The sequence below is a fragment of the Rhincodon typus genome, chromosome 13, assembly GCF_021869965.1.
Source record: "Rhincodon typus isolate 14 chromosome 13, sRhiTyp1.1, whole genome shotgun sequence".
NCBI lineage: Eukaryota > Metazoa > Chordata > Chondrichthyes > Orectolobiformes > Rhincodontidae > Rhincodon > Rhincodon typus.
Window position 1 is genome coordinate 62,527,404 of NC_063344.1, and position 27,233 is coordinate 62,554,636.

General features: G+C 42.1%; 1 protein-coding gene across 1 annotated transcript in view; it reads left to right on the forward strand.

Moving 5' to 3' along the window:
• The first annotated feature begins 3,478 nt into the window (after positions 1–3,478).
• The window catches only part of LOC109931367 (NACHT, LRR and PYD domains-containing protein 3-like), a 48,554-nt gene continuing 24,799 nt past the window's right edge, over positions 3,479–27,233 (forward strand). Inside the window, exons 1-3 of the mRNA XM_048604460.1 lie at positions 3,479–3,579; positions 14,441–14,514; positions 18,970–19,104. Of these exons, the coding sequence (XP_048460417.1) occupies positions 14,505–14,514; positions 18,970–19,104 (145 nt within the window). The 5' untranslated portion in view covers positions 3,479–3,579; positions 14,441–14,504. The remainder of the gene's footprint in view (positions 3,580–14,440; positions 14,515–18,969; positions 19,105–27,233) is intronic.

A 27,233-nucleotide genomic window follows, 5' to 3' on the forward strand; every position in this document is an offset into this window, starting at 1 on the left:
GATGAGTTGGGCCGAAGAGTGTGTTTCTGTGCTGTATGACTCTATGCCTATTTGACTCAATGACTTGTCCCTTTAAAGGGACTTCTAAGATTTGCCAGCCTGGGCAATGTGGTGAGAATTAATTTAAAGGCTTTGGGGATGTTGCTGCAGGGATGCCCATTACTGCCAGGAAGTGCAACTAGAAGCCAAAACTATACCTCAATTAGGAGGCCCTCCACCATTCCCCATCTCACATCCCCTACCTCACATACACCTACACCCCTCCACATTCCCACAGCACCCCACACACATTTACCCTACCCCACACACTTAACCACAACGCATATCCCCCACTCCATGCTCAGACCCCAACCCACACATCATTCCTATGCTATCCAACTCCCACTTCATATCACCTTGCACCCACCCAACTCTTAGGTCTGCAAGGAACTCGGCAGGATTCAAAAGCTGGTCATCCCACACTGTAAAGGAAGCATCCACCACAGATAAAATGCCGTTAGCAAAGGTACAAGGCCTTTAATTAAAATGAGGCAGCTAGCCTGTAGGAGGGCCATCCTCCACCTTCACATAGTAGATGCCATGGTAATGGAAAGTCAATGGGTACGTCACCTGCTACCTCCCCTCTCCAATATCTATATCATCATCTACTTTTCTGCTCATTCAGTACCCATAAAAATCAAGAAATGTAGTGCAGCCATCTCTATTTCCATTTCACTGTTGCATTTCCTGACCACTGAGAAACACAGGAAGAACAAATTTAGATCAGGCTGCCAATTGCAATGTGAGATCCTAATTTAAATAATTTAAATCATTCTCAACCACACTGGACAAGCCTTTTGTTTCTTTACTACAGATCCTTGTGCTTTTTATACCAGGAAACCTGTTGTAAGACCTTCGTTTTTCCGACCTATCAGAGACATCATCCCTTCTTTCTCCCATCTCCTCCTTCCGCTTTCTTAAAGTCCGTTGCATTTCTATTTTCCTTCAGTTCTGAAGAATGGTCCTTGGGTTGAAATGATAGCTCTATTTCTCTCTCCGCAGATGCTGCCAGATGTACTGAGAATTTCCAACATTTTCTGTTTTTGGTTCAAATTTACAGCATCTACAGTAATTTGCTCTTAGGTTGTGTGGGCACAAAAACAGTGCAGACATTGCAAGTTGAAACCATGTTTCTAATTTGTCAGTTTTAAACCTATTCCTGAGTTGTGCCTGATGTAAGGAATTGGGAGGTGGTGGGGGACATGGAGTGGGGGACATAATAATCAAGTCTATGTGTCAGCAAGATCTAAGGTCCTGAAACGAAAGATATATGAATCATCCTACTTGTAAAGTATCATGGGACGTCAAAGCTGTGAGAGGAAAATTAGCCACGTAAACAATTGAAACCCACAATGTGAACTGCAAACCTCATGAAAGGAAATCAGCTAAAAGAACTCAAGTAAACACCTGAAACAGTGGGTAATAACTAGATCCAGCATTTAGTCAACTGTCCAATAGTTCTCAAACATTTATATTTAATTCAGAAGAAACAACCATAATCCTTTATGGTTGGCTTCAATGTGATGACCATGCAATTAAAATTCCCTTCAAAAACATGTCTACCCGTTTCTGCATGATTCCTGTCTTCTGCCCAGTAACTGTGCCCTCTGTTTCAGTAGCTAAGGTACTCTTTTGATTCAGACACTCACTTATTAATATGCGAATACAAGGTTACTATGTCGTTATTAGAATCCTATTAGCATTTTAACTTGCTGCTGATGAAAGCACGCATTACAACCATCCCACTTATTGAAACATACTTCAAAAGGCCAATAAGGTCCTTTAACATAAGTGTTAAATTTTTCTTATTCAGGCCAAAAAGAGTGTGGAAAACATGAACTGGGGTGCCCCTGGTTGTGCAATATTGTAAGAACCGCCTTCCACTGCTGGACTTGCCCTTGCTACTTTCTTGATTGCAAGCAAACGGCCAGACACCATCAATTTGGAAGCCCCAGTTAAAACTGAATATTATTTTCAGGATTTCTGAGTTTTCTTGAAGTTTGTTCAAAAGTTCTGACTGTCTCGTATTTCCCATATATGAACTCACCTTTTCAGGGATTTGCATTGGGAATAATGGATACATTTATCACTAACCAAAAACAAAACCTAACCGAATAAAATCAAAATACTGTTGGCCATGTCAATTATACTTCCAGTTTCTCAGTTGTGATAGGTATCAAACAAGTGCTCTTGCACTCATTTTAGGAATGCCCTCCCCTCTTTGCTATAAGACTGATCTATTTCAGTCTGTATTGAGATATCTTAAGTTTTTATTATCCTACATAGTAGTTTGGCTGCAAATTTGTTTCCTCTATCTCTTTCCAACTATTTGGTATGCTGTAGCATAGGTTCATCAGAGTATGAACTCTTGAGTACGGTGTCTAGAATTTGTCTTAGTTGGAAGCTCCTGCTGCATTAGAAACCATGGCTAAAGCCTCAAAGAAAGTGAGCTGGAATTCTACTTGAAAACATTTAGAGTTTTGAAGAACTTTGTCGTGATGTTCATGCCATATATACTGAGTGAATAGCCCAGTAAATCAGTGAGACCTATTTTTGTTGTATCTGCTATTTAATGTGTGATTTATAATATAGAGGCTATGAGTTGCTTATTAATTAAGTTATAAGTTATTTTGATTTTAATTTAATTAGTAAATGTGAAATCTTAACCTTTGGTTTTCTCATTGTTACCCTGATGCACTTGTATAGTACGATCTGCCTGTAAAGCATGTAAGACAACAATTTTCACTGTATCTCCGAACACGTAACAGTAATAAATCAAATCAAATTCAATCAAATCATTGGGCATGTTGATTCATTTAGTTTATCATCAGGTTCTAGTTATTATAAATAACACTGTAAAGAGATATATGTCATATAGTTACCGCAAATATTTGCTTGTTAAATACATTCACTTGATAAAGTCAAAAATAAGTTAGTGAAGACACTGATTCTTTGATGCAAGCTATGGTGCAGGGATATCAATTGGGAAAATCCTTTAAACCCATGAAAAACCTAATCCTCCACCTTCAGGATGAAAAATCAGAGAAAATAAATTCAGTTAATCATTTTGTAATAGGAGAAGATGTACATCTATCAACACAGAAAGCATCTATTTAGGTTCAGCATGCGAGTACAATAGATGTGCATTATATAGGGCATTTTATGCAACCATGAAACAATCCACTAGTGGCCACAGAGAGAATAAGGGTGCAGTGACTCAATTTTTCCAATTTGTACAGCAAATTCAGTACAAAGAAACCACTCAATACATTGAACGTTACCACCATTTTAGAAATAAAGTTTATGGAGTTGCAGCTGTATTCAGTACAAAGAATCCAACATTGAGTTAAATGATTAATAAGGGAAACAGGAAGTCAAACTTACTTTCTGTCTGTTATTCAGGGCAATTACAGGAACTGTGAGAACTCAAAAAAGCAGCAAGACTCCATATTTTTTATTGCAGATTTAAATTTCTGCTAAAGGAACTAATTTCTCACCGCGACATGCATCTGTCTGAAGTTTTCACCATCTGTAAGTAATGTAAGTACAAGCTGTCTCTAGCTCTATAACTGATTCTGTTTTCCATGATTTTTAAAAAGATGTTTATTGGTGATTGTCTCTGAAGTGTGCAATCTTGCTCATTTTTTACTCTGCCTGCACTACATACATCATAAACAATTCTTTCTGAAAAGGTGTTTCACACTGTGAAAACTGTGTAGAAAGAAATATTTCCTAACCTTTCTTGTTCCTGATTCAGAATTCTTTTCCTGTTTACTCTCCCAAAGCATTTCATAATTCTAAAAATCTGTTTCAGTTAGTTTTATCCTTCTCTGTCCCAGTGAAAATTGTCCCAGTACAAGAACATAAGAATTAGGAGCAGGAGTAAATTATATAGTCCTGTTGTGTAGTCCTGCTGCACCAGTCAATACAATCTTTCCTCAACTCTACTTTTCTACCCACTCCCTATATCCTTTGATACCAAGAGTCTGTCTATCTCAGCCTTAAATATGTTCAATGGCAGAGCATTCATGACTCTTTGCGGAAGAAGATTACAAAGATTTTATCCTCATTGCAATCCTAAATGATTGACCCCTTATCTGAGGCTGTGTCCCCATGTTCAAAATTCCACAGACAAAAGAAACAATCTCCCCATGTTTACCTCTTCAGATTGTATAATCAATGAGATCACCTGTTATGCTTTCAAACGAGAAATAATGGACCCAAATTACTCAATGTGATCCCAAGATAATCCTCTCATCTCAGGAACCAATGTAGTGAACCTTTGCTGTACCCACCTTAATAGAAGTATGTCCTTAAACATAGAGATAAAATCTGCACATAGTATTTCATATGTGGTCTGAACGAAGCCCTGTACAATTGTTTGTGAGACTTCTTTATTCTTGTACTCCAATCCGGCAACAGTAAAAGCCAACATGAATTTTACCTTCCTATTTACATGCCGTAGCTGTATGCTAGCTTTCTGGGTTTCTTGTATGTGTACTCCCAAATGTCTCTAAACATCAACATGTAGTAGGTTTGTGTTTTTTTTTAATTATTCTGTTTTTCTGTTCTTACCACAAATCACATTTCCCCACATTGTTCACCTTCTGCCTTGTTGTCGAATCAATTAGTCTACCTGCATCTCTTTCCAGCCTCTTGTGTCCTCCTCCCACTTTACATTCCCACCTAGCTTTGCACCTTAAAAAAATGAGATACATTATTCTTGGTCTATGTTGTAAACGTAGATTATAAATAGAAGAAACTTTAGCACTGACCCTTGCGCAGCTACGGTAGCTACAACCTGCCAATTTTTAGAGTCATAGAGTCATACAGCACGGAAACAGATCCTTTGGTCCAACCATTCCATGCCGAACATAATCCCAAATTTAACTAGTCCCACCTGCCTGCTCCTGGTCCACAACCGTCCAAACCTCTCATATTCGTATATCCATCCAAATGTCTTCTAAACGTTGTAACTGCACCTGCATCCACCACTTCATCAGGAAGTTCATTCCACACGCAAACTACCTTCTGTGTGAAAAATTTGCCTCATGTCTTTTTTAAATCTCTCTCCTCTCACCTTAAAAATGTGCCTTACTCTTCAAATCCACCATTCTAGGGAAAAGACAATTACCATCAACTCTATTTATACCTCTCATTATTTTATAAACTTCTATCAGGTCACCTCTCAACCTCCTACGCTCCAGTGAAAATGTCCCAGCCTATCCAGCCTTTCTTTATAACTCAAAGCTTCCATACCCGGCAACATCCTGGTAAATCTCTTCTGAACTCTCTCCAGCTCGATAATATCCTTCCTATAACTGGATGACCAGAACTGAACACAGTATTCCAAAAGAGGTTTCACCAATGCCCTGTACAACCTCATTACAACATCACAACTCTTGTACTCAAAGGACTGAATAATGAAGGCAAGCGTGCCAAACGCCTTTGTAAACATCCTGTGACGCAAACTTTAAAGAATTATGTACCTGCACCCCTAGGTCCTTCTGTTCTACAACAGTACCCAAGGCCCTAGCATTAATTGCATAAGCCCTACCCTTGTTTGTTGTACCAAAATGCAATACCTCACATTTATCCAGATTGAACTCCATCTGCCATTTTTCAGCGCATTGACCCATTTGATCAAGATCCCTTTGTAATCTTAGAAAACCTTCTTCACTGTCTACAATGCCACCAATTTTGGTATCATCTGCAAACTTACTAACCATATCTTCTATATTCTCATCCAAATCATTTATATAAATGACAAACAAACGAGGACCCCGAACTGATTTCTACTATGCGGAACCTTGTCAAAGGCTTTACTAAAATCCAAATAAGTATCTTCTACTGCTCTGGCATCATCAACCATTTTGGTAATTTCCTCAAAAAACTCAATCAAGTTTGTGAGATGTGGTTTTCCTCGCACAAAACCATGCTGACTATCCCTAATCAATATTTTCCTCTATAAACGTCCATAAATCCTATCTTTTATAATCACCTCCAAGAATTTACCTACAACCAAAGTCAGACTCACAGGTCTATCGTTCCCTGGTTTCTCCTTACAACTTTTCTTAGGCAAAGGTATAATATTGGCCACCCTCCAGTCATCAGGCACCTCACCCGTAGTTATAGATTATGCAAATATTTCTACAAGGGACCTCGTAATTTTCTCCCTTACTTTCCACAACATTCTGGGATACTTTTGATCAGGTCCTGGAGATTTATCCACCTTTATATTCTCTAAGACCTCCCAAACTTCCTCTTCTGTAATGTGAACTGTTTTTAAAACATCAAAGTTTATTTCTCTACATTCTCTAGCCTTGATTTCTTTCTTCACAGTAAAAACTGACGTGAAATATTAATTTAGTATCTCTCCCATCTCCTGGGGATCAACACAAAGATGACCTCCTTGATCTTTAAGAGGCCCAACCCTCTCTCTAGATACCCTCTTGCTCTTAATGTATTTGTAAAATCTCTTTGAAATGCCCTTAACCTTATCTGGCAATGCTACCTCATATCCCCTCTTTGCTTTTATGATTTCTATCTTAAGAATGGCTCTACACTCTTTATTTTGATTAAGAGATTTGATTAAACTAGGTTGTCTATTTCTAAAAAAAAATTGTCTTTCCTTCTTGACAAGAACCTCAATATCTTTATTCATCCATTGTTCCTTAATCTTGCCAGCCTTACCCTTCACTCTAACAGAAACAAAGTGTCTCTGAACTCTCTTCATCATACTCTTGAACAACTCCCACTTGTCAAACGTCTATTCCAGTCAACTTTTGAAAGTTCTTGTCTCATACCAATAAAATTTGCCTTAGTCCAATTAAAGACTTGAAAATCAACTTGAAAATCCTCCAGAACTCTGCCTTAAGTGGTTGACCCCTTATCCTGAGGTTATGCCCTCTGGTCCTACACTTTCCCACAAGGGTAAGCAATCTCTTCTCATCTTCCTTCAGCCTAAGAATCTTATATATTTGAATAAGGTCACGCCGCATTCTTTTAAACTCCAATGAATACAAGCTCAATCTGCTGAACCTCTCCTCATAAGAAAATCCCAACTGTATCCAGAATCAACCTAGTGAACCTTCGCTGGACTACTTTCAATACCAGTATATCTTCCCTTAGATAAGGGAACCAAAACTGTTCACAATATTCCAGCTGTGGGCTACTGCATTGTATAGTTTTAGCAAGACTTCCCTATTTTTACAGCCCATTTCCTTTGAAATAAAGGGCAATGTTATATTTGCTTCCCTATTATTTACTGAACTTGAATGCTAACATTTTATGATGGCTGACAGCAATGACCGAGGTCAACTATGTTACATGTTCATTGAGGCACACACAGTTCTAAACACAGATGTTATCACAGAAACATCACATATGATGCCACACAAAAATGCATCACAGTGCCTGAGCAGAGAAGCCCGCGTGATTTTGAACTGGGGTTCAATGGTGGGGAGAGAGATGACGAATACTGGACATGGGATGTGAACCCCTGAAGTGAGAAGGGAAGAGGGCCTGAAAGCCAGCAGTGGCGTTGACAAGGAAAACCAGGAGAGAGGGAGTGGTGAAAGGAGGGCAAAGGAGCCAGGTGTCCCTTACCCCCTTCTCTCTCACTTCTACACTCTCCCTGGCTCTCTTTCTCTCTCCTACCTCTCCTCCAGTGCTCTCCCAGACCCAGATCTCTACCCTTCTATTCCTGATCTCTTTTCCCTTTCACCCCAATCCTGATCTCGATCTTTTCCACACCCACCAGTCCCAATATCTTACCTCCTCTAGTCCCAATCTTTCCCTCCCCAGTCCTGATCTCTTCTACCCTGCCACATTCCCACACAGAAATCTGCAAACATGTGATTTAAAGCAGCACGCAGCTCTCATGCGTTGATGTCAGTGAACACAACCTTTTGTGATTCATGCATAAGCACACCCAAATCCCTCTGTGCTGCAGCTTTCTGCAGTCTTTCCCCGTTTAAATAATATTCAGCTCTTTATTTTTCTGCCGAGGCATATAATCGCATATTTTTACGCATTATATATTATCTACCAAGTTTTTGCCTATCCACTTCACCTGACCATATCCCTCTATATACTCTTTGTGTAATCTTCACACTTACCTTCTCACCTATTTTCATGTCATCCCCAATGTAGCAATAGTTCATTCACTTTGCTCATCCAAATCATTAACATGTATTGTAAATACTTACGGTCCCCAACACTGTGGAACTTCACTAGTTAACTGTTGCCATCTCAAAAAATGTTCCTTTTATCCCTACTGTCTATTTTCTATTAGTTGGTCAACCCTCTATTCGTGCTAATATACAGTTCCAAACACAATGGACTCTTATCTTATTAAGTAACATAATGTGAGGCACCTTATTGAACACTTTTTCAAAATCTAAACATATTGTATTGTACTGCTTCCCCTCTATCTGTCTGCTTTTTTACCTCCTCAAATGACTCTAATAAAGTTATCTGGTATAATTTCTCTTTCATGAAGACTTGCTGACTCTGTTTCATTTTATAGAAGCATAAGAATTAGAGTGGGAGTAAGCAATTCAACTCTTTGAGCCCGCTCCACCATTTGACATGATCTTGGCTGATCTCATCCTGGTCTCAAATCCACTTTCCTGCCTTCTCCCCACAGCCCTTTATCCTGCTTTTCATCAGAAACATATCTATTTCTTCCTTGAATCTGTTGATTGATTCTGCCCCCATGCACTCTTGGGCAGTGAGTTCCACAGATTCACAACCCTCTAAGAGAAGTAGTTTCTCCTCTTCTCAGTTTTGAACCTACCTTCTCTCACTCTATATCTATGACTTCTTGTTTGATACTAACCCAAAAGAGGGTACATTAGTTCAATATCCACCTTATCAATCTCCTTTAGCTTTTTATATACTCCAATCAGATCCCCTCACATTCTTCTGAACTCCAGCGATTGTTCAACTGCTCTATATATTTCTGCTTATATACCCTTTACAATAGACTCATTCTCTAAATAACAGATGTTAAGCTAACTGGCCCATAGTTACCTGCTCTTTCTTTCCCTCCACATTTAAATGCGAGTGTTACAACGGGACTTTACTCAAGTTTAAGCATCCTTGGAAGGTTACTACTAGTGCATGCACTATCCACAGCATTTCATATCATTGGATGTAATCCATCAGGTCCATGGGACTTATTGGCCTTTAGCCCTATTATTTTCACTAGAACTTTTTTTTTCTCATGATAACTACAGTGATTATTGACTCCCTACGTTGGGTCCCTTGATTGTTTAGGGGTATTTTTGAAATACCATTAGTATTTTTGTATTATTATTAACTATTGAAGACTGAAACAATGAATTACTTGAACTCCTGTGCCATTTCCTAGTTCCACATAGTATCATTGTCTAAGAGGTCTATATTCACTTTGGCCAATAAAAGCAGTGGTCCATAAGACGTAAGAACAGAAGTAGGTCATTCAGCCCATCGAGTTTATTCTGCCATTCAATGGTATCATGGCTGATCTGATAATACTCAACTCCTTGGTTCCCTTACTGATTAAAAATCTGTCTACCTCAGGCTTGAATATACTTAATGGCCCAGTCTCAAAAGCCCTCTGTGGTAAAGAATTCCACAGATCAACATATCAATCCCACAATGTGCTTTTCTACAGTCAGAAAGGTATTCATGCATCACTGCTCTCTGTTTCATGCCAATTAACCAATTATTTTGTTCATGCTGTCACTGTACTCTTTATGTTACGGACTTTAACATTTCTGGCAATTCTGTTATGTGGCACTTTATCAATTTTAATCATAGAACCATAGAATCCCTACAATGTGGAAACAGGCCCTTTGGCCCAACAAGTCCACACTGGCCCTAAGAGCGTCCCACCCAGACCGATCACCCTACAACCCACCTAATCTACGCATCCTTGAGCACTATCGATAATTTAACATGGCTAATCCACCTAGCCTGCACTTCTTTGGACTGTGGGAGGAAACTGGAGCACCCAGAGGAAATTCACATATACCACTTCAATCTTTTCTTTAATTAACAGCACAATGCTTTTCTAGACCAAGTTTCAAAATAATGCTCAAGTTAAAGTTATATAGCAGAGATGGTAGGAACTGCAGATGCTGGAGAATCTGAGATAACAAGGTGTAGAGCTGGATGAACACAGCAGGCCAAGCAGCATCAGAGGAGCAGGAAAGCTGACGTTTCGGGCCTAGACCCTTCTTCAGAAATGGGGGAGGGGAAGGGGGTTCTGAAATAAATAGAGAGAGAGGGGGAGGCAGATAGAAGATGGATAAAGGAGAAGATAGGTGGAGAGGAGACAGACAGGTCAAAGAGGCGGGGGTGGAGACAGTAAAGGTGAGTGTAGGTGGGGAGTTAGGGAGGGGATAGGTCAGTCCAGGGAGGACGGACAGGTCAAGGGGGTGGGATGAGGCTAGTAGGTAGGAGGTGGAGGTGGGGGTGGGGGTGGGGCTTGAGGTGGGAGGAGGGGATAGGTGGGAGGAAGGACAGGTTAGGGAGGCGGGGACAAGCTGGGCTGGTTTTGGAATGCGGTGGGGGGGTGGGGAGATTTTGAAGCTTGTGAAGTCCACATTGATACCATTGGGCTGCAGGGTTCCCAACCGAAATATGAGGTGCTGTTCCTGCAACCTTCAGGGGCATCGTTGTGGCACTGCAGGGGGCCCAGGATGGACATGTCATCGAAGGAATGGGAGGAGGAGTTGAAATGGTTCGCGACTGGGAGGTGCAGTTGTTTAGTGCAAACCAAGCGTAGGTGTCCCACAAAGCGGTCCCCAAGCCTCAGCTTGGTTTCCCCGAGGTAGAGGAGGCCACAACGGGAAGAGCAGATACAGTATACCACATTAGCAGATGTGCAGGTGAACATCTGCTTGATGTGGAAGGTCTTCTTGGGGCCTGGGATGGGGTCGAAGGGGGAGGTATAGGGGCAGGTGTAGCACTTCCTGTGGTTGTAGGGAAAAGTGCCGGGTGTGGTGGGGCTGGAGGGGAGTGTGGAGCGGACAAGGGAGTCACGGAGAGAGTGGTCCCTCCGGAAAGCAGATAAGGGTGGGGAGGGAAAAATGTCTTTGGTGATGGGGTCGGACTGCAGATGGCGGAAGTGTTGGAGGATGATGCATTGGATCCGGAGGTTGGTGGGGTGGTACGTGAAGACGAGGGGGATTCTTTTTAGGTGGTTATTGCGGGGACGGGGTTTGAGGGCTGAGTTGCGGGAGATACGGTCGAGGGCGTTCTCGACCACTGAGGGGGGGAAGTTGCGGTCCTTGAAAAACGAGGACATCTGAGATGTACGGGAGTGGAATGCCTCATCCTGGGAGCAAATGCGGCGGACGCGAAGGAATTGGGAATAGGGGATGGCATTTTCGCAGGAAGGTGGGTGGGAGGAGGTGTATTCTAGGTAGCTGTAGGAATCGGTGGGTTTGAAATGGATATTGGTTTCCAGGTGATTGCCAGAGATGGAAACAAAGAGGTCCAGGAAGGAGAGAGAGGTATCAGAGATGGTCCAGATGAACTTAAGGTTGGGGTGGAAGGTGTTGGTGAAGTGGATGAACTGTTCGAGCTCCTCGTGGGAGCAGGAGGTGGCGCCGATACAGTCATCGATGTAACGGAGGAAGAGGTGGGGTTTAGGGCCAGTGTAGCTACAGAAGAGGGATTGTTCCATGTAACCTACAAAGAGGCAGGCATAGCTTGGTCCCATGTGGGTACCCATGGCCACCCCCTTTGTCTGTAGGAAGTGGGACGAATTGAAAGAGAAATTGTTAAGGGTGAGGACGAGTTCGGCTAGGCAGATGAGGGTGTCAGTGGAGGGGGACTGGTCGTGCCTGTGGGACAGGAAGAAGTGGGGGGTCTTTAGGCCATCTGCATGGGGAATGCAGGTGTACAGGGACTGGACATCCATGGTAAAGATGAGGTGTTGGGGACCAGGGAATTGGAAGTTTTGGAGCAGGTGGAGGGCGTGGGTGGTGTCACGGACATAGGTGGGGAGTTGATGGACCAAGGGGGAGAAAATGGAGTCGAGTTAAGTAGCGATAAGTTCGGTGGGGCAGGAGCAGGCGGAGACAATGGGTCAACCAGGGCAGTCAGGTTTGTGGATTTTGGGAAGGAGATAGAAGGGGGCAGTGCGGGGTTGGGGAACGATGAGGTTGGAGGCTGTGGGTGGGTGATGAGGTTGTGGATGGTTTGGGAGATGATGTTTTGGTGGTCGGGGGTGGGGTCATGATCAAGGGGGCGGTAGGAGGAGGTGTCGGAGAGTTGGCGCCTGGCCTCAGTGATGTAGAGGTCAGTGGGCCATACTACAACTTTGCCTCCCTTGTCCGCGGGTTTTATGGTGAGGTTGGGATTGGAGCGGAGAGAGCGGAGGGCTGCACGTTCTGTTGGGGGAGAGGTTGGAGTGGGTGAGAGGGGTGGAGATATTGAGGCGATTGATGTCACGACAGCAGTTGGAAATGAAGAGGTCAAGGGAGGGTAGGAGGCCTTGGGGTGGTGTCCAGGAGGAGGGGGTGTGTTGGAGGCGGGAGAAGGGCTCAGTAGAGGGAGGGTTAGGCTCGTGATTAAAGAAGTAAGCGCGGAGGCGGAGGCGGCGGAAAATCTGTTCAACGTCCAAGCGTGAGTGGTATTCATTGATGTGTGGGTGGAGGGGGACAAAGGTGAGCCCTTTACTGAGGACTGACCATTCGTCTTCAGTAAGGGGGAGGTCTGGGGGGATGGTGAAGACCCGGCAGGGCTGGGTGCTACTGTCTCCTCTGGAGCTGCTGGGTGTGGAGGCGGTGGGCGGAGCGATGTCGGCGTCGGTGGTGGGCAGAGCGACGTCGGCATCAGTGGTGGGCGGAGCGGTGTCGGCGGTGGGCGGAGTGACGTCAGCGTCAGCGGTGGGCGGAGTGACATCGGCGGTGGGCGGAGTGGAGTCGGTCGGTAAATCCTGGATGTTGGTTTCGGCGGCAGCAGCGGTGTCAGGTACGTCCTCAGTGTCTGTGGTGTTGGCCTCAGAAGCAGAGGCGGTGGCATCAGCAGCAGTGTTGATGGCGTTTGCTGTACCGGAAGTGGTGTACCCAGCGGCGGCGGATGTGACGTCATCTGTGGGTGCTTTGACAGTGGCCACATGGCCAATGGCGGCGGGCACATTGTGGGGAAGGTCCTGGGTAGGGTTGGGGATTTGAGGGTGGAGGAGGCCTGTGTTGGATGGCAGGCACCAGTAAGTTTAGTGTACTTATGGGTTTTAGTGTCCAATAAAGCTGAGTAGAATTGTGAGTTCTGGTTGTGGATCCTGCAAAGAATGAAATACAGGAGAGGTCCTTTGCAGGCCTCGGAGAGGGAGGCTATGAGCTGGGGTAGGCTTGATTGTAGTGCCAGGAGATGCCGGCACATTGCTGCGAGTGTGTGTTTCAGGAGTCGCAGGGGGAAACGTTTTTGAAGGATCTCAATGTTCTGAATGTAGCGGTTGTCACGGTTGGGGACAAATTGGGAAGGCCTAAATGTGGACTGTAGTCCATTGGGGATGATCCGGTTTTGTAGGCAGGTACTAAGAAAGGTAATGTGGCTATAGTACCTGGTTTGCTTCAGGACGTGGTCGAGCAGTTTCAGGGCCGAAGAGATTTCGAGAGAGTTGCAGTGGGAGAGATATCCACTGAGGTCTTTCTGGAGGGAGGACGGTAACTTCTTCAAGGTAGGCATCCTTAGAAGAGGCCTCGCAGTGGGGTTAAAATTGTTTCAGAGAAAATAGGAACTGCAGATGCTGGAGAATCTGAGATAACAAAGTGTAGAGCTGGATGAACACAGCAGGCCAAGCAGCATCAGAGGAGCAGGAAAGTTGACGTTTCGGGCGTAGACCCTTCTTCAGAAATGGGGGAGGGGAAGGGGGTTCTGAATAAATAGGGAGAGAGGGGGAGGCAGATAGAGGATGGATAAAGGAGAAGATAGGTGGAGAGGAGACAGACAGGTCAAAGAGGCGGGGGTGGAGCCAGTAAAGGTGTGTGTAGGTGGGGAGTTAGGGAGGGGATAGGTCAGTCCAGGGAGGACGGACAGATCAAGGGGGCGGGATGAGGCTAGTAGGTAGGAGGTGGGGGTGGGGCTTGAGGTGGGAGGAGGGGATAGGTGGGAGGAAGGACAGGTTAGGGAGGCGGGGACGAGCTGGGCTGGTTTTGGGATGCGGTGGGGGGAGGGGAGATTTTGAAGCTTGTGAAGTCCACATTGATACCATTGGGCTGCAGGGTTAGATCCTTGGTTGTCTTCCAGAGTTCAACTGTGTCACACCATCATAACTCCACCACTTCAACCTTTTCTTTAATTAACTGCACAATGCTTTTCTAGACCAAGTTTCAAAATAATGCTCAAGTTAAAGTTATATAGCAGAGGAAACTTACATAGATCCTTGGTTGTCTTCCAGAGTTCAACTGTGTCACATCATCATAGCTCTCAAACAGGTGACTGAAGATTATCCATTTATTACAATGGCAATGGGTAAGCGTATTACAACGAAATACAAAATAATATGTGGGGGTATGAATAGAGGATGGAGGGGTCTGGGATGCAAGTTGCCAAGGATGGCTACTGTAGGTGGCTGGGGTTCATGAAGGGATGAGAGGGCTGAGGGCTATAGTGCCTTACAGCCATAAATAGAACTGGCCCAATATCCCAAAGAATGGAGGTGAGCTTTCTGTTCACCCTGTCTTGGCAACAGTCAACCTCTATTGCCACCTAATGGTCCCCAAATCTAGCTCACACCCACCTCAAAATACTGGGTGAACTGGCTTTTCAAAGTTGGGAATAAAATATTAGAAAATTACCCGACTCATGCATCCCAAACCAAATTCAAAAATGCAGCTGTTTTTCTTCTTCATATCTTGCTTTCCTGTCTGAACTATTTTATCCTATCCGTATTTAATAGCAAAGTTTGATACATATAACCTGTTCCTGAATCCAATTCATTTTAGAGATTATAAATAGCCGAGAACCCTATACTAATCCCTGTGACACCAACAGTGTCCATCCTGATAATGAGCCATTTATCACAACTGTTTCCTGTCATTTAGCCAATCTTCTATCCATTCAAATACGTTATCCTCAATACCTTGATATTGTATCTTATATAGTAATTTTTTAAGCTGCATTTTACTGAATATCTTACATTAGTCCAAATACACCGTATCTACTGTTCTCTCTATCCATCCTGCTTGTTACATCCTCAATGAACTCCAATAAACTTGTCAAATACAGTTTCCCTTTCTTAAATCTATCTTGATCCTGTTTGATTGTGTTAAGATTTTCTAACTGTTCTGCAACTCATTCCTCGATATGGATTGCAACATTTCTGCAATGGTAGGTATTAGGCTAACTGGCCAATGATTTCCTACTTTCTGTCTGCCTCCTTTTATGTTTGTTACATTTATGATTTTCAAATGCACTAATACCTGTCCAGAATCTCGGGAATTTTGGAGAAATACTACCAGTGCATCTACTATTTCTGAAGCCTAAGATCCTAGGATGCAAGCCATCAGGTTCAAGGAACTTATCTATATTTAATCCCATTAGTTTTCTTAGTACTTCTACTTAGCACTTAATGACTTTTTAAGTTCCACCCGACTTTTCTCACATGATTTTCTGCTCTATTGGGATACCTTTTCTGTCTTTGGCAATGAAGACAACTACAAAGTATTTGCTTAAAGTCTCTGGTATTTTCTTAGATTCATAGAATCCCTACAGTGCAGAAAGAGGCCATTCAGCCCATTGAGTTTGCATCAATCCTCCAAAGGGCATCCCACTTCCCCACCCTATTCCCCCAACCCTGCATTTGCCATGGCTAATCCACTGAGCCTGCTCAATTCTGGACACTACGGGGCAATTTAAAATGGCAGTTCACCTAATCTGCACATCTTTGGACTGTGGGAAAAAAACTGGAGGACCTGAAGGAAACCCAAGTTGACATGGGGTGATCATGCAGACTCCATACAAACAGTCACCAAGGTTGGAATCAAATCCAGGTCCCTGGCACTATAAAGCAGCAGTGCTAACCACTGAGCCACCTTGTTGATTATTTTCCATTCTTTAAAACTCTTTAAAAAATTTTTCATGGCATAAATGTAACATTAAACAAGCTGATTTTATAGTTACACCACGCAAAATGTATTTTAAATGAACATTCTTTCCCTTTATCATGGAGTTTGTAATAAGCTTATTGTGAAATCTTTTACGATTAAATCAAAGATTGACTTTAATGGCAAAATATTCAAAACAAGGGAAATTGCTTGCTAATCCACCCGTACAAGCAGGAATTTAAGGAATACAGGACAGCAGGGAAGATAGATTATAAAATACAAGTTTTGGTTCCAAGAAGCTATATTCAGGAACTGCAGAAAAAAGGAGCATGTGTGAAAAAATGGGCATATGCGAGGAAGAAACATGAACAACATATAGCGCAGGTATACAATATGAAGAGTAGGAAAAAAGTATACACAGCACAAAAAAGGCATGAGAAAATCTCAGACTTCTGGAGAGGACCTGTTCTTCAACATATGGGCCACTGCTGACGACACTGGATCACTCCCTTACTGAATGGCAAACTGATAAAAGTGAAGGTGGATACTAGAGCGGGCGGTTTTATTGATACTTGAAACTGTGCATCAGAAATAGCTGAGTCATGTAGCACTAGAACCTTCAAAAATTGTACTAACATACACAGGTAAAGCAATGCATTTAATGGGTTGTAACAAAGTGAATGTGCAGTTATACAGTCAGTCTGATATTTCCTTACATGTTGCCAAAGAAAATCTTCCAGCTTCATTAGGAAGAAGGCAGTTGTAGAGAATCAAACTCAACTGGACTGGCGCAAATTGCTTGTCAGATTCTACAACTGATCTATCACAAACTTTAAAGAAACATACCATTGTTTTCCATAGGGGTCTGGGAAGCATGGGAAAGATCAGTCAAGTTGAAAATCAAGAATAAGGGAATCAAGCAAAATGTTGCAAGGCTAAATCAGCGCCTACGTGATCAGACCAAAGGTTGACACAGAAATCAAACCAAACAAGAAGTATGAATTGAATCAGAATGGCATTTTATTAAACCTTACAAATAATCTGCTCAAGAAGATCAACAATGATCACTATACCTGTGACATTAGTAATGCACAATCAAGAGCTCACCTGACAATTGCAGCTTTGCTTATGACCTTCAAACAAAGTTTAAGGATGAAGATGTTCAAGAGGATGATACTGCTATCCTGCTATGTGAGGTTAACAGATCAGATATAGCAGTACAATGGACAAAAGGATCCACTCTACTTCAGCCTAGTACCAGATATGAAGTGAAGTAAAAAGTATCCATCATTGAGCCTATCATTCATAAATTTAAACCAGAAGATAGTGGAAAATGCACTTGCAACATTCGAGAACAACTAATCAGTGCTTCCTTGAATGCTAATTCCCTCCTGGTCCTTTTCAGACAAATGCTTCAAAGTGAGGAAGCTGCTGACGTTAGCACTACAACTTTTCACTGTGAGCTTACTAAACCTGATGCTCGTATAGAATGGAAATAACAGGCTGTAGTGCTTCATCTCAATGACAAGTACGAAGTGGGTTTTATTGTTGAACTGTCAATCTGAGATCTGAAACGAGAAGATGTGTGAGAATATACTTGTGAATCAGAAAATCAACAGACCACAATGTTCTTTAAAGTGAAAGAAAACCCAGCAGTTTTCATTAAATCTTGGATGACATTGTTGGAGAAGAGAGAGGAATGATCACAGTGGAGTGTGACATTTCGAAAATAACTCAAAGTCAATTCTATTGGAAAAAGGATGACTCGGTACTTGGTTCAAGTGACAAATATGAACTATTGCATGCAGGAAAAGCACTTTGTCTTATAGTACATGACCTAAATAAAAGTGATGCTGCATTGCATACTTGTGACATAGGCACAGACATTTCAAGTGCTAATCCATGATTTGAACATTGGAATCACGAAATGGCTCAAGAACACAGAGATCAAAGAAGGCAAAATGGCTCTTTTGAATGCAAACTTTTTTTATGAACCCGTTGATGAATATTACTGGACTGTAAATGGACTTTTAGTGGAAGACAATGAATAATTTGAGGCATTTAATACTGGGCGAAAATCCATCTGTAACAATTAGCAGTCAGCTCTATCAGATGCTGGAGAAGTAATTTTCACGTGTGAAATCTCACCTTGAAAGCCACATTGATGGTGAAAGGAAAAGAACAGAAGAAGTCACAAGGTAATTTAAGAACTTGCTGGTGATAGTAGAAGAAGAGATTATACCAAGCTGTGAAACTGCTCAGCCCAATTGTTTAGTTTAAGGATTACAAAAGAATTAGAAAGAGTCATACATATAAAGTATTAACAAGTATTAACATCACATCACTACAAAGAATTCAGGAGAATATGCATGTGAAACAGAGACTTTTTGGTAAATCGATTTGCCAAAGAATTACACAACATTAAAACTGAAGAGAAAAGAACTGCCATTTTTGAATGTGAATAAATTAGCCAACACGAAAGATTATCTGGAGAAAAGGGAATGGCCAGAAAAGTCAATGAGAAAAATAAACAAACACCTGAGGTCCACAGAGGAACTGATGTCCTTCAGAACATCTTACCCCTATTGACTGTTGATTGTAAATATCGTGAATTGTTTTCATTGCAGGAACTTTTCATGTAAATGAGGAAGGATGTTGTGTATTTGGTAGACTGTCACTTTAAAAATTAATCTCCTGCTGTTGTTAAACATTTCGGCCTTTTGGTCCCTCTTGAGAATGTAACGTTAAGTATCACACAGTGACTAGCATATATTGACACAGAGTCAGCTTGCGTCATGGGCTATAAGAAAGAATAGTATATGGAGCTGCATCCTGAGTTCACATGTGCATCCAATGAGTGTAACTCTTCCTACTTTTCTAGGAAAGAATCAAATGATCACTGCAACCGTGAAAGCAGAAACTGGGAGCAGCATCATTTCACCAGTTATTGAAAACTCTACTGTCACCTCCATGCCCATTACAATCAATGTGGAGCGTGTTTGCAAGGTCAACCATGGTAAGATATCACTAAATTTGCAAGTAATCATCAACAGAATCTATGGGCATCAACAATGGGTAAAAGTAATTCTCTTTGAATATTATTAAGTCAATGTGAAATTATATTGTACTAGGCGTTTTTTACAGACATTAATCAGTGTTTAGTATAATGCCTGAGTATGGGAGACACTAATTTTTAGATGGAGAAAGGTCAGGTTCTGTTCCGGGCATGCGTTGATTTAGATGATCTCAGATACAAGGGTGTTGGCTTTAGCAGCACTGAGGTAAGTAGTGGAATGATCAGCCAGGGTTCATTCTACTGACAATTATCCAGGGACTCCAATTAGAAATGTGTACATGGCTGTGGGGATGTAAGCATATTAAAATCTCCAATTTACAAAGGATATTAAAGTCAAGGTATCTTCACTGTAGATTCACAGTGTGATAAAAGCGATGAGGAACTACAATTACACAGTTATGACACTGTAGTTGTGGGGAGGTACTCGTGAATCTAAGACAAATTTCACTGAAGCAGAGAAGGTATTTGGGGAGATTGATATTACATTCTTGTTCAAAAGGGGTGTAATCATAAACCCAACAACAACAGGCCAATCAGTTTAACTTTGGTGATAGGCAACTTTAAGAAATGACAGTTCAGGGCGAAATGAATAGTCACTTAGATAAATTTGGTTTAATTAAGGATAGCCAGCACATTTTACTGGAGGCAAATCTTTTTTAACAAACTTGACGAAGTCTTTTGATGATGCAATTGTGTAGGTTGATGAAAATAATTTGGGTGACATTGTCTACATGGATTTCTAAAAGTTGTTTGATAAAATGCCAGAAAAAAGGCTTTCCAGCAAAATTAAAGCCTATGGCATACAAGAGACAGTGTCAGCATGAGTTGAAATTGATTGCGTGTCAGGATTTGTGGTAAATCGTTTTTTTCATCTAGAAGAAGGTGTTCTAGAGAGTTCTGCTGGGATAATTTTTTTTTAAATTTATATTAATGACCCAGAATTGGATGTACAGGACACTATTTTAAAACTTTCAGCTGACACAAAACTTGGAAATATTTGAAACTACACGGAGGATAGTGATAGATTTCAAGAAGACATAGACTAATATAATGTTAATTATGTGGCAAATTAAATTTTACACAGAGAAATATGAAGTGATATACTTTACTAGAAAGAACAAGGAAAAGCAATATAAACCTAAGTGTACAATTCTAATATTGGGTAAAGTCAGATTGCCTGCAGAATCTCACTTAGGTTCAGAGGTGTACTCTGAACATAATAGAAATGAGTGACAATTCCAAATAATGTGTTAAAACAGAAATTTTATTCAATACAATGATACGAGTAATGTATAACAATTTATAAGTGTTAACGTAAGTGATAATTCCCATTGAATATGATTAAATTGATGTGAAATTATATGGTCCTAGACCACTTTTTTTAACAGACATTAATCAGTGTATACCTAACGCCTAGTTTTTAGATGGAGCAAAAAAATAAGAAAGAAGGATCAGGGACAAGAGGACACTGATTTACAATGAATGACAAAAGAGCCAATGGGAGAAAAGAAAATGCATTTTTTAAAATAAGTGATTGGAAGCAGTTGTTGGGCAGCATGGTGGCTCAGTGGTTAGCACTGCTGCCTCACAGCACCAGGGACCCGGTTTCGATTCCACCCTCGGGTGACTGTCTGTGTGGAGTTTGCACGTTCTCCCAGTGTCTGCGTGGGTTTCCTCCAGGTGCTCCGGTTTCCTCCCACAGTCCAAAGGTGTACAGGCTAGGTGGATTGACCATGCTAAATTGCCTGCAGTGTTCAGGGATGTGGAGCTTAGGTGGGTTATAGGGAGATGGGTCGCTGTGGACTTGTTGGGCTGAAGGGCCTGTTTCCACACTGTAGAGATTCTATTCTATTCTAAATCCTGTGTCTGAGAGTAAGGTGGAGGATGATTCAATCACGCTTTTCAAGGAGAATTGAATAATCTAAAGTTTTTGAGAATATTTGTAGCTCGGGTTTGGATGAGGATGTAGACTTGCTCACCGAGCCAATGTGTTCGGTTGTAGACGTTTTGTCACCCTGCTAGATAACATTGTCAGTGCGCCTCCAGTGAAGCGTTGGTGTTCTGTCCCACTTGTTACTTCTATGCCTCGGTTTGCTGGGGTGGTTAGCATTACTTCCAGTTTTTCAGTGTATATTGGGTCCAGTTCTATGTGTTTGTTGATGCAGTTCCAGTTGGAATGCCAGGCCTCCAGGAATTCCTTGGCATGTCTCTGTTTGGCTCGTGCTATTATGGATTGTTGTCCCAGTTGAATTTGTGCCCTTCTTTGTCCATGTGTATTGAGACCAGTGAGAATTGGTCATTTCTCTTGGTGGCTAGTTGGTGTTCTTGTATCCTTATTGTCTGTTTGACCTATGTAATGTTTTTCACAGCTCATGCATGGTATTTTGTATATTACGTTAGTTTTATTGGTTGTGGGTATGGGATCCTTTACATTTGTCAGTAGCTGTTACAGAGTGGTTGTTGGTTTGTGGACTACCCTGATTCCTAGGTGTCTGAGTAGTCTTGTGGTCATCTCTGATATGTCCCTGATGTGCAGTAGGGTGACTAGTGTGTCTGGCCTTGTTGTGTCTTCTTGTTGTGGTCTGTCACTGAGGTAATGGTGGATTGTTTAAAAACTCCGTATAAGTGCTCCTGTTCTGATTTGCGTAATTCCGGATTGCTGCAGTGTGTTGTGGCCCCTTTGAATAATGCCCTGATGCAGCTCTGTTTATGGGTGTTGGAGTGGTTGCTGGAGTAATTACGTATCTGATCCATATGTGTGGTCTTTCTGTATACAGAGCAGATACTTATACTATATATATCAAATACTTAACTACCTCCCACAACAAGAAGACACAACACGGCCAGACACATTAGTCACCCTACCGTACATTAGAGACGTATCAGAGATGGCCATAAGACTACTCAACCACCTAGGTATAAGGGTAGCCCACAAACCAATAACCACTCTGTGACAGCTACTGATGAATGTAAAGGATCCCATAACCACAACCAATAAAACTAATGTAATATACAAAATACCATGCAAGGGCTGTGAAAAACATTACATAGGCCAAACAGACAATAAGGATACATGAACACCAACCAGCCACCAAGAGAAATGACCAATTCTCACTGGTCTCAATACACATGGACAAAGAAGGACATGAATTCGACTGGGACAACACATCCATAATAGTATGAGCCAAACAGAGACATGCCAGGGAATTCCTGGAGGCCTGGCATTCCAACGAAACTCCATCAACAAACACATTGAACTGGACCCAATATACAAACCACCAAAAAACAGAACCAGAAGTAACGCAAACCACCCCAGCAAACCGAGGCATATAAATAACAAGCGGGACAGAACACCAGCGCTTCACTGGAGGCACACTGATGATGTGACCTAGCAGGGTGACGAAGCGTCTGCAACCAAACACACTGGCTCAGTGAGCAAGTCCACAACTTCAGAATTGGATAATCAACCAAACAGAAAAGATTTGTGGGGATACAGAAACCGTAGGGAAGTGAGAGTTGCTGAGTTGCTCTTGCAGTGAGCTGGCATAGATAGCACAGACCAAATGGATTTCTTCTGTGTTTTAAACATTCTGATTCTATTTATCATTGAAACATTGAATGATGCATTTCAGAATGAGACCAGTTAACCTATTGTGCTTGTGCCACTTCCTTGAAAGAGCTATATAATTCATTCCACTCCAGTTCTGTTTCTGTAGCCCTCCTGTTAATGTTTTCCATTTAATGATTTATCCAATTCTCTTTTGAAACTTTCTATTAAATCTTCTTCCCTTCCAAGCAATACATTCCAGATTTGCTGCATCAAAATTAAATCTTTGTATTTATTCTACTTCTTTTACTAATCGTCTTTTTCTCTCGCTATTGACTCCTCTGCCACTGAAAATAGTTTGACATAGTAAGAACTGCCGATACTGGAGTCAGAGATAACACAGTAACTTCCGGATTGAACGTATCATTCTCCACTACTTCCGCAACCTGAAATTTGAGCCTACAACCAAGGATATATTTCCCTCCACACTCCTATCTGCCTTCCGTAGGGACCGCTCTCTCTGCGACTCCCTCGTCCACTCCACACTCCCCACTAGCCCCACTACTCCCAGCACCTTTCCCTGCAACCACAGGGAGTGCTACACCTGTCCCTACACCTCCCCCCTCACCTCCATCCAAAGAACCAAAAAAACTTTCCACTCGGACAGAGGTCCACCTGCACATCCGCCAATGTGGCCTACTGCATCCGCTGTTCCCGATGTGGCCTCCTCTACATTGGTGAGACCAAGCGGAGGCTCGGAGACCGCTTTGTAGAGCACTTGCAGTCTGTTCGCGACAAACGACAACACCTTCCAGTCCTGAACCATTTCAACTCCCCCTCCCACTCCCTGGACGACATGTCCATCCTGGGCCTCCTCCAATGTCACAATGACGCCACCCGGAAACTGGAGGAGCAGCACCTCATATTCCGCCTAGGGAGCCTGCAGCCCAATGGTCTCAATGTGGACTTTACCAGTTCCAAAATCTCCTCACCCCCGGCCTCATCCCATGACCAACTCACCCGCTCATCCCCGCCTCCTTGACCTGACACAACCTAACACAACCTGCCCAACTTCTCTCTGACCTATTCGCTCCTCCCACCTCACTGACCAATCCCCACCACTGCCTACCTGTACTCACCTATCACCATCCCACCTACCCTCCCCAGCCCCACCCCTCCTCTCTATTTATTTCAGAGCTCCCTTCCCTCTCCCCCATTTCTGAAGAAGGGTCCTGACCTGAAACATCAACTTTCCTGCTCCTCTGATGCTGCCTGGCCCGCTGTACTGCTCCAGCTCCATACTGGAAATAGCTTCTTTTTTAGAATATCAAAACTCTTAAATTTTCCAGTAGCAGTCTCCACTGTAAGAAGAACAAGTTCAGCTCCTTCTGTCTCTCCAGATAACTGTAGTCCATCATTCCTGATACGATTCAAATAAAACCCTTTCTGAAATCTCAACATCTTTCTCAAAGTGGAGTATCTAGGATTTAACCCACTATTCTATCTGAGTCTTAATCAATGGTTTATCAAGGTTTAGCATAGGATTTTGCTTATGAACTGTATGCCTCTATAAATAATATTTAAGTAGCCTTCTCAACTTTTCTAATCAGCTTTAAAAAACATGCATTCAGATATCCAGGTCTGTCTGTTCCTGCATCCCTTTAAAATTTAATTGATATTGCCTCACTTCATTCTTCACACCAAAATTGACCACTTTAGACTTCTCCGCATTAAATTCCATCTGTCACATTTGCTCATTTTGTCAATATATCTATGTATGCCTGACGTCTGCTATTGCACTTTTTTTTGCTATGTTTCCAAGTTTCTTGCCATCTGCAAATGTTGAAATGTCATTAGGCATGACGTCCCTTGAACAAAGCCATGCTGACTGTCTCTGATCAAATTTTAAAATAAAACAAAAAACTGTGGATGCTGGAAATCTGAAGCAACAATAAAAATTGCTGGAGAAACTCAACAGTTCAGGCAGCATCTGTAGAGAGAAAACAGAGTCAATGTTTCAAGCCCAGTGAACCTTTGAAGTTTCTCCAGCAATTTGTACTTTTGTTCCTAATCAAACCTTGTCTCTCCAAGTAGAGATTAATTCTCTCCTTCAGACATTTTTCCAACTGTTTCCCTTCTACTGATGTGAGGCTTACTAGTGTATGATTCCTTGGTTTATCCCTACTGCCGATCTTGAAAAGTGGTACAGCATTAGATGTCCTCCAGTCATCTGGAACCTTCCCTACGGCCAGAGAGGAATTAAAACTTTAAGTCAGAACCCCTGTAACTTTTAATTCCTCATCTTCTACAGTAGCTTAGGATACAACTCATCTAGAAATGGGGATCTTTCCACTTTTAAACCTGCAAAAATGTCAAATTCCTCCTCTCCCCTATGTCAGTCTGCTCAAGAACCTCACTGTCCCTCTCCCCAAATTCTGTACTTACACCCACCTTCCCCAGAGTGAAGGTAGAAATGAAGTACTCATTTAAAACCCCACCAGTATCCTCCAGGTCCACCTACCCCTTGGTCCCTAATGGGCCTTACTCTTTCCCTAGCTATCGTCTTCCCCTTAATATAGTTATAAAATATTCTTGGATTCTCTCTAATTTTACCTGCTAATGCTTTTTCATGCCACTCTTCGGTCTTCCAATTGCTTTCTTAAGTCCCCTTACACTTTCTCTTCTCCAGGAGGGCTTCAGTTGATTTGCTCCCTTTGTACCTGCTAAATGCCTCTCTTTTCCTTTTTATCCAGTTCTGAATATTCCTAGACATTCAGGGTTCTTTATACTGGTTTCTGCTACGTATTGCCCTAAAGGGAACATGTTGGGCCTGTACTGTACAATGTTCTGCTGTAGATTTTCAATAAGTTGCTGTTTCCAGCCCATTTTGGCCAGATCCAGCCTAATTTCAATAACATCTGCCTTCCTCCAATCTAAAACCCCTGTTTGCAGACCATCTCCATCCTTCACCATAGCAAATTCAATTGTACTGTGTTTTGGTCGCTATCACTAAAATGCTCCCTCACTGCCATCTTGACCACCTGCCCAGTTTTGTTCACCAGAATTTGTTCCAGCACTGCACCATCCCTCATTGGACCTTTTATGTGTTGAAGTCATAAAGTTTGAATTATCACTCAAGGAGTGAGGAATAGGTTTAGGAAAAATTTTTGATACAGTGAGTTCTTGGGCATGCAATGCTTTTCAATACCTTTTAGCTCAGGCAAAGCCCAGAACAACTTTTAAGAGAAGAGTAATATTTCAAACCTTATTGTCTGGGCCTATTGACTGTGAAATATTCTATGCAGATACTTCCACCAGTTTATTACTCATCAAACATGTTTATCCAGGTGCTCCTACTATACGAGACAAGCAAAGACTTGCAGTTCAAAAGTAGTTTTGTTAAAACATTTACAAGTTAAAGAAACAACCGTTACATAACAAATTAAGCTAACTTTTCCCCAAATTTGGCTGACTGCCTAAAAAACACATATGCTAACTGCTCTGATGAACATGCTTTGGGCTGCTGGACTCAATTCACTGAATTCCATCAACGGGTGCACTCAAAATCTTCTTAGCATGAAGGTGGATCTTGCATCTAGTCTTCGCTGGCCGAATCTTCACTGAGGGAATGGCTGCCAGATGTCCCTTCCCATTCCCCCTCCTTTCTGAACCCTATTGGAGTGTTATCTGACTTCAGTCAATGGGGCCACAGGGCAGGGGTCACAGCATCCAATGAGATTAGGCCAGCCCATCCGATGTGTGCCCATTCTCTTTCCAAGATATGATTGATCCAAAACTGGGGAATAGACAAACATAATGCCTCTCCTTATTGTTCTAGCTGATTACTCCTTAATGATTTTCGAGCACTCCTGTTCAATATGCAAGACAGATCTGGGATGGTCCTTCTTTGCTTTGACTTGTGGTAACCCTTGCCTTGTTGCATTCCATCAGGCCTTGCTTACAGAAACTGTTTAGCCAATTTTATGTTGGGCCTAGTTGTTTAGGCCACAGTCCTTTCCCTTGATCCCATGAGCCTTACTGAATAGGATCACCCACGTCAAATTTCCCTCACAGGCAAACAACTGAGTCTCATCCCAAAATTCCCAACCCTTTTATTATACAAACATCTTTAATTAAGTACTGTAAAAACATTATCTTTAAACTTTGTACAAGAAAATTTAAACATTGCAAAAGTCAAGGCAAGAGGCATCCTCATCTTAAACATTTTCTCAAATACAATACAAATCTCAAACATTAAATCAAAAATACAAGCTAGCTTGTACCACCCTTTTCATGAATCCAAATACAAGCAAATATTTACAGATATGTACTAGAGGGTCTTTGCCATGCCCGTGGAGACCGTTGGTTAAGCATCATCTCCATACTTAAATCTCTGCAATAGTTGTTTCCTCCACCAGATGAATTTTAATTTGCCTATGTCCAGTGGGGTGAACCGCATGTAGCCCCCAGGTTAAGTAACTTTTTGTTTGTTCAGTGTCTTCAGTAAATTGATCCCAGTGAT